Below are 7,960 nucleotides of genomic sequence, written 5' to 3'. Positions count from 1 at the left end.
TGTCCTCATGAGTGTGTGTAGCTTGATTGGGGAAGGTGTGTGTGGAGGTGTGTCTGTACACACAGAGGCGTACATGCTGGGGACTCAAGCGCAGGACACTTAGAGCCTCCTCATGACTAGCCATTCTCAGGTCTATACCATTCACCTGTACAAAAGGGGGGGGGGGGGGTGTAAAAAAGCGGGAGAGTAATATAAGGCAAAAATACCACTAGTCAATATCAGAGTCAAGCAGTAAGACAGATTAAATGTAATAAACAATTTTGGGACTGGAATCATCTTTTCTCTGCAAGATGAAGGTATATTCTTAGACTAAAGGCAGTAGTGTTTTGATGCAATATGGAGTCGAGATAAACATAAATCACTATAATCATTCAGAGAGAATTCTGAATACCTCAAGGATGTGGTCTCCTGCCATTAATCTCCCATCTCTGTGAGCTGCACCTCCTTCATTCACCTCATGAATCAGAATCACTCCCTGAGAGAGACAAAGAGTCAGAAGAGATAAAATGGAGGTCAAGTGAGAAGCTTTAGAAACCCAATTAGTTATATAAGTGATATATCATCTTAAAATGCTTTCAAAGTATCAAGCCACCTTCAAGATATTATCCTGTATTAGAGCAGATGGTTGTGTATCACACAGACCCCCACTACACAACTCAAGTGCAAATCCAAAGAAACAAACACTGGACACCAAACATGGCTTGGTTGAATTGCTTCACATTGGGCTGTTGATTAAAATGTTGTGAGTTCAAATCCCAGGACCACCAAGTTCCCACTGCTGGGCCCTTGAGTAAGGTCTTTAACCCTCAACTGCTTAGTTGTTTAAATGGGATAAATATAATTTGTGTCTGAAAAATGGAATATAAATAGAAAGAATATCACTAAATCCAATGTTTCTCACCAGTACAGTGTTACAGCCCCCTACAATGGTAAGGCCCAGACTGGAGTGTCCTTTACAGATATCGATGATGTTTATGCAGCCAGGGATGATGGGACATGTCAGCGGGTCTGATCTCACACTGCATTCAGAACAGTAGGAGGATCTTTGTACTCCAGAAGCCGAGGGACTGTTCAGGGAACTGCAGTAGGGTTGTTTATGGTGAATAGTGTGTGTATGACTGGCTGCGGTGTTGTGAGATGTGGTTGGAACATGACTAGTTGGTGAGATGTGAGAGAAGGATGGAGCTAGGTCAGGTAGAGGGTTGTGGTTGGATGAGGCGATGAAGGAAACTGGAGGATTGTTACTCTGACAAGGTTTCAGTTTCTCTAATCTCATCCGTTCTTCCTAGAAAGAAAGAAGCAGAGAATGAATGAAGATGTTTAATTTATCTGTATGTCTGAACCTGTATTTGTTTATATTTACCTGAGTAACGGTTGCATCATGCGTATGTTCTTTATCTGGTCTGATATCCACATCCAAGGGTGATGTGATGGTGTGGTTTTCTGCCTAATGACATCAGATCACGACTCATACAGAACTCATTGTGTGAACTTGTTGACTTCCTTAATTCCACTTTAACTGCTGTTACTTTAAGTTAATGTGAGTGTGAATTGTTACCTCCATTATTGATCCAGTTGCTGTTTGCTTTAGTGCAGCTTTATTCCTAATGAATCAATCATCAATATATAAACTGTACATAAAAAAGTGCTGACACAACTATTGGCAAAAATGATTAGACGGTAAAATTCATTCGTAATATTTTGACCTTTTCTACAGAAACGTTCTTAAAGATTCAGTATTTTTGGACTAGTGATTTATCCACAGTAAGTAAATGTAGATTGAGAATTCGTGTGTATGGTGAATAGCATTTTTAAATGGGAAGAAGACTCACTGATTTATGGATGTAGTGCATGTGTAGGGTGTGTGTGTGTGTGTGTTGTGTTTTACCTGATCAGTACAATCTTAACTTTAGATGAAGCACTGTTGATAAGAGCAGCTGCAGTCTGGTAACTCTGACCATATAAATCCTGCCCATTTATCTGCAACACACACACACTGCTGAGCATGAAACCTGCATATCCAACAGTGTAAAAGCTACAGGTCAGAAGTCATGCCCTCACTTCCAGCAGCTCATCTCCCACGCTGATTTGCCCGTCAGCAGCGGCGGCTCCGTCAGGCCGTATTTCCGAGACACACACTGTCCTTCTTCCATCCCTGCCTTCTGACACACACACTCCCAGACCACATCTGTGGGTGCTGCAGTCCAGCTCCACCAGTTTCAGCTCGCCCGGCAAACTAGCATATTTCTGCAACATATGTCCTACAAACACACACCGCAGTCATGTGATAAAGTAAGTACACCCCATGAGATATTTCTTTTATTTTGACGCAGTGTTTGCTCTTCAGTTCCAAAGTGTATAGTGTAGGTATGTACTCTATATAGACGTTTAACCTTGCAATCAACAACAAAACACACTGAGAAGTAAGTACACCCCTGGCTTCTCTAACAAGTATTGATCCCTTTGGCAGAACCATTTCTTATGTAGAGATTGTCTACCAGTCTCTGATGTCTACTGGGAGAATTTCTTCCAGACTTCTCCATGCAGAATTCTTTCATCTGTGCAATGTTAGAAGGGATTTTTGCATGTGCAGCCTGCTTCAACCCCCACAGCATTTTAATGGGATTCAGATCAGGGCTTTCACTAGAACATTCCACAGTCCCCCCCACACACACATCATTCCTTGGTGGATTGACTTGGAAGTTTGGGATCATTATCTTGTTCTAAGGTCTACTTCTTTAGCTCCAACTTTTTTTGACAGGTGGCCTCACTTTCTCCTCAAGCACTCTCTGGTATGAAAAAGAATTCATAGTTGATTTTATCATTGCAAGCTGGCGAGGCCCTGAGGCAGCAAAACAGCTTCAAACCTTAACATTTCCACTACCATAGCTCTATAGGTTATAGAATACGTTCTAGTTTATAGATGGTATGAGGATTTTCTGATCGAATGTTACTTTTGATTTTTGTCTAACATGGCTTCTTGGACCTTGACCAAACAACTCTATCTCTGACTTGTCTGTAATTAGCACATTGATCCAGAAAGCCTGGTCCTGGCCCAGATATTCTTTAACAAGCTTTAGTCTTTAGCCCTGATGTTCTATGTAGATAGTTCAGGCTTCATGCTGGTGCCCCTCCCATGTATTTGTAGAAACATGCGTGTTAACATCAACAGTGGCAGGAGCTACCTGTAGATATTGGGAAAAATCCCAGACTTCTTTCATCATCATACATTCTGCTCTCAGGTTACATTTGCAGTCTATCCTGGACATGCTGTCAGTGGGTTTAAAGCTTCTCTGCTTGTAGATGAGAGTGAAGAAGTGGACAGTGGAGCGATTGATTTCCCATATTTTGAAAATCTTCTTAAACTCCTTCTTAGACTTATAGGCATCTACAATGTTCTTTCTGAAGGCCTCAGAGGGCTCTTTTGATCTAGGTGGAGTTTTTTTGAGGATGATACTACAGGCACTCAAATAATAGCAAGAGCAAAGCACTATGAGAAGAAGGCAAGCCAGAGGAGGCAGTGTGTAGCTTCTCAAAGAAGGCTGCTGGGAAACTTTGGGTTCTGGCCTTCATGTGGATGTTACTCTGACATGTACCAACTTCTTAAACATTGCTGTATACACCAAGTATCAAGTACACACCTTCATGACAATGGTGTACTCTAATGTCCTCTTTCAGTGGAATAATACTCTCTGGACAGACTGCAGAAATAGTTCAGGAATGGTCTGAGAAACATGACAAAGAGTTCAAGATGTTGACTTGGTTTCCAAATTCCTAAGATCTCAATCTGATCAAGCATCTGTGAGATGTGCTGGACAAACATGTCTGATCCATGGAGGCCCCATCTCACAGCTTAGAGGACTTAAAGGACCTGCTGCTTAGTCTTAGTGCCAGATACCACAGCACACCTTCAGTGGTCTTGTAGAGTCCATGCCTTGAAGAGTCAGAGCTGTTTTGGTGGGAACCTACACAGTATTAGGCAGGTGATTTTAATGTCAGATGTAGAACCATGCTTATTTTTTCCCAATAAAGGTTTGTCAAGAATGTTAAATTTAAATATCACTTGTTAAACCTTCATCTATCAGCACTGACAAGATAACTATTCAAATATATTGAAGTATTATACGTTTTATGGGGTGTACTTACTTCTTCACATGAGTGTATTGTATTTTCATTCACAGAACTAAAATGGCTGGTTAGAAAATTTAGAACAACTTTTAACACACTGACAACACTCAGACACACACATACCCCAGTATGACTCTTGTCCCTGTTGGCAGTGCTGTTTATTCTCTGATGGCTCATGCAGTCTTTCTAAAACACTTTTGGATGTGACTCCATCTGCTAACAGGCTGACAGGCCCTGAGGGGAGCCTTAAGGGAGGTAGAGCCGGGTGTTTTGGAGGTTTTTTCAACGGACTGTTTCCTGAAAACTAGCATAGATAGATACACCAGCGTTTTATTGTTGGACTCAAATGTTTTCTTGTTTCTGTTCAGAAAACAAGTTTGGGCTTCAGTACAGAGGAACCTCAACATACGAATGCTTTTTCGGCATACGAACGAATTGAACCAACGCCAGTTAAGTTGTGCGTACATCTGGGAGCCATTAAAAACTTCTTTGTGTCAGTGGAAAGCCAAGCGAAGCTAACTGAAGCGAGTTTACAAATTTTTTTTCAGCCAGTGAAAGCTGTTTGGAAAGAGTCAACCCACGATACCAACGTTACCTTCGGCATGCATTCAAAAGCTAGGTGATTTTTTGAGCATTTTTGTTGACAGATTGGTGGAGTGGGCGGTCTATTCTATTTTTAGCCCAAGCTTGGTGGCACGACTTCCTGTGAGGAGCCTTGACATGGAATGCTTGGCTTGGGTCAGTTCTTTGTAAGCAGCCATACAGTTTACATGCGCTTCATATCGGGAATATTGGTCATATTTGTGGGCGGCTGGAACGGATTATCTGCATTTACATTATTTCTTATAGGAAAATTTGTTTCACAGTACAAATTTTCACCTTAAGATCTCGCCTCCAGAACCAATTAAATTTGTATGCTGAGGTTTCACTATAGATCATTAACAGATAAAGTAATAACCTTATATGGGATAAGGCTGAAAGGATTGTTTGGGGAGAGGCGTAGACTGTTGGCATCTTCATGTGTCTACAAGGACAAAATGAACAAAGAAATGAATGCAAAGTTTTCACATACAGCGACTCGCAGCTACAAACAGGTGCTGACTTCCAGTGACAGTGACAACAGTGACCACTGATGTGGGTGTGTCCAGAGCTTTATGCAAATGAGGATCGACTCCAATATTGCACCAATGGGAGTGAAGATAGTAGAGCACACTCTACTATGCTTCTCCTTCATCTCGTACGGTATGATGCAGATATAAACTGCTGAATTTTAAACACAAACCCCAAAGGTTTAATTTTAATGGCAAGTAAACAAGTGGAACTCTAGTTGCACCACCCACTGATAAATGTTATTACTATGGCAACCAGTAGTACTGACGACTTCAAAGTACAGCGACTTGCAGCAATAAAGTCTCTGTATATGTGGACGTTGCATTACATTTTACACACACACACACACACACACAAAAACTAAAACAGAAAACAAGCACATACCAAGTGATTGTGTTGAGATGATTGTTCTTCATTACTAGTGACAAGATCTGATACCTGTTTTAAAGAAAATGTAATATATTCGATCACAAGTGTGTGTGTCTGTGTGTGTGTGTGCATACAAGTGTATGTTTGTGTATGAGTGTCTGTGTGTATGCGTGCATATGTGTATATATGTGTGTGTGCATGTTTGTGTGTATGCAAGTGTGCACGTGTGTGTGTGTGTGTGTACGTGTGCATGTCTGCTTGCCTGCATGTGTGAATGCACACGAGTGTGTGTGTGTGTGTGTGTGCCTGTGTATGCATGTGTTTGTGTGTGTGTGTGTGTGTTACCTGCGAGTTTTGCACTAACAGTTCCACTTTGTCTCCTGCCTGTCGAATGGCCTCCACTGCCTCTTCATGAGTGAAATCACTCACATCCACACCTCCAACCTAAAACACAGTTATCACCACACACACCACGCTTATTCACGTCAAGCCAATACCTCTAGCGTGGGTTCCTGTGTGTGTAGATGTCAGTTTATTTACTGTGCATCTGTAACTAGAGTGATAAGCAAATCCCTTCTATCTTAGAAGATATCTTAGGTTACCTAACCTAACCTAACCTAACCTTACTGTACCTAGCCTAACCTTACCTAACCTTACTGTACCTAGCCTAACCTAACCTAACCTTACCTTACCTAACCTTACTGTACCTAGCCTAACCTAACCTTACTGTACCTAGCCTAACCTATCCTTACCTAACCTTACTGTACCTAGCCTAACCTATCCTTACCTAACCTTACTGTACCTAGCCTAACCTAACCTAACCTAACCTTACTGTACCTAGCCTAACCTAACCTAACCTAACCTTACTGTACCTAGCCTAACCTATCCTTACCTAACCTTACTGTACCTAGCCTAACCTAACCAAACCTTACCTTACCTAACCTTACTGTACCTAGCCTAACCTAACCTTACTGTACCTAGCCTAACCTAACCTTACCTAACCTTACTGTACCTAGCCTAACCTAACCTTACTGTACCTAGCCTAACCTAACCTAACCTTACTGTACCTAGCCTAACCTAACCTAACTTAGCATAACCTTACCTAACCTAACCTTACCTAACCTTACTGTACCTAGCCTAACCTAACCTAACCTTACCTATCCTAACCTTACCTAACCTTACCTAAGCAAACCTAATCTAATCTAACCTAACCTAATCTTCTGACACAAGCCTCCCATGTAATCCAGGCTTGGGACTGGCACTGAGAGTTCAGTGGCTGAGTTAGCTCCCTGCCTGGGATTCGAACCCGGGCCGTGGCAGTGAGAGCGTGGGATCCTGCTGCTGGACCACCAGGAGGCTCTGTACACTAGCCACACTAATTTATGCAATTTTATTTTAACTTAGAACAACATAATGACTGTGAAAATGGAGGTCAACTATTGTGATATGCAGTAGAAGTCTATCAATAGTCTGTAAGATCTTTTTTCCACCATTGATGTGATACAGCAGCAGATAAAATTCAGGTTAAGATCTCATTTCTATTCTGTCTTTGTCTACAGGATGTTTCTTCTCTAGAATTAAATAATAAATAGGCAAAATGTAATAAATTGTGCACATGTATATATTATTGTCTACAAATCAGAAGCTACAATAAGGACACAATCAACCACGAATGTACAGTGTGCCATGAAAGACCTGTGAATCTTCTCATATTAGACCATCAGAGGGTGCCAGTGTACCTGATTCACCTCTAACACACCTGTAATATCTGATCTCCCGGCGTCAGTGTGTTGTCTCTGGCCGCTGGACTGTGATCAGAGATGTGTTTTATAAAGATGCCCCGCCTCATTTCTCCGTTGCTGAGGCGACGGCCCATGCCCCGCCCCCCAATCACACTGATGCCAAGACTTTCTCCGTTTGTCCTGATCAATGTCACTCTGTGAAACATGTAAACAGTTATTATTCCATTTCTGAAACCATTAGAATTACAAGAGTATCTGTATGTATTTTACCTCCTGGGATGACCACTTCTTTGCCTCTTGTCCTCTGTCTCTCTTTCTATCTCTTCTTTTCTCCATCCCCTCTCTTGTAGTGAAAGTGTTCTACCCCTCGCCTCCCTTTTCTGTTCATCTTTTCTCTCTCGATGCGTCGTGTTCTCTGCTTGCTCCATCTCTCTTTCTCGACAGGATTTTTCACTCACTCTTCCTCCTCCTACTTTGCTTTGTTCAGGAATACATCCCCTAAAAATGCATTCGTCATTAATATTTGAAAATGCATACACATTTATAAATATTTAGTCGAAAATATTAAAAAGTTATAAAAACAAGTTCTATTTTTGTGTAAGTGTGTGTTT

At 41.5% G+C, this 7,960-nt stretch overlaps 1 protein-coding gene across 1 annotated transcript in view; it reads right to left on the bottom strand.

Moving 5' to 3' along the window:
- Positions 1 to 7,960, bottom strand: part of si:dkey-92j12.5 (multiple PDZ domain protein) — a 65,770-nt gene that overhangs the window by 14,676 nt on the left and 43,134 nt on the right. Inside the window, exons 5-17 of the mRNA XM_058384120.1 lie at positions 7,620 to 7,847; positions 7,367 to 7,544; positions 5,953 to 6,051; positions 5,623 to 5,676; positions 5,087 to 5,152; positions 4,252 to 4,432; positions 2,062 to 2,261; positions 1,889 to 1,980; positions 1,559 to 1,604; positions 1,364 to 1,447; positions 902 to 1,285; positions 392 to 475; positions 1 to 145 (exon numbers count right to left, since the gene is read on the bottom strand). The exon at positions 1 to 145 is cut by the window's left edge and continues 73 nt beyond it. Coding sequence (XP_058240103.1) covers positions 1 to 145; positions 392 to 475; positions 902 to 1,285; positions 1,364 to 1,447; positions 1,559 to 1,604; positions 1,889 to 1,980; positions 2,062 to 2,261; positions 4,252 to 4,432; positions 5,087 to 5,152; positions 5,623 to 5,676; positions 5,953 to 6,051; positions 7,367 to 7,544; positions 7,620 to 7,847 — 1,841 coding nt within the window. The remainder of the gene's footprint in view (positions 146 to 391; positions 476 to 901; positions 1,286 to 1,363; positions 1,448 to 1,558; positions 1,605 to 1,888; positions 1,981 to 2,061; positions 2,262 to 4,251; positions 4,433 to 5,086; positions 5,153 to 5,622; positions 5,677 to 5,952; positions 6,052 to 7,366; positions 7,545 to 7,619; positions 7,848 to 7,960) is intronic.

This window comes from Hemibagrus wyckioides, linkage group LG29, assembly GCF_019097595.1.
Source record: "Hemibagrus wyckioides isolate EC202008001 linkage group LG29, SWU_Hwy_1.0, whole genome shotgun sequence".
Lineage (NCBI taxonomy): Eukaryota > Metazoa > Chordata > Actinopteri > Siluriformes > Bagridae > Hemibagrus > Hemibagrus wyckioides.
Note: the sequence above shows the minus strand (reverse complement) of the source record. Positions and strands in the feature narration are given on the sequence as shown.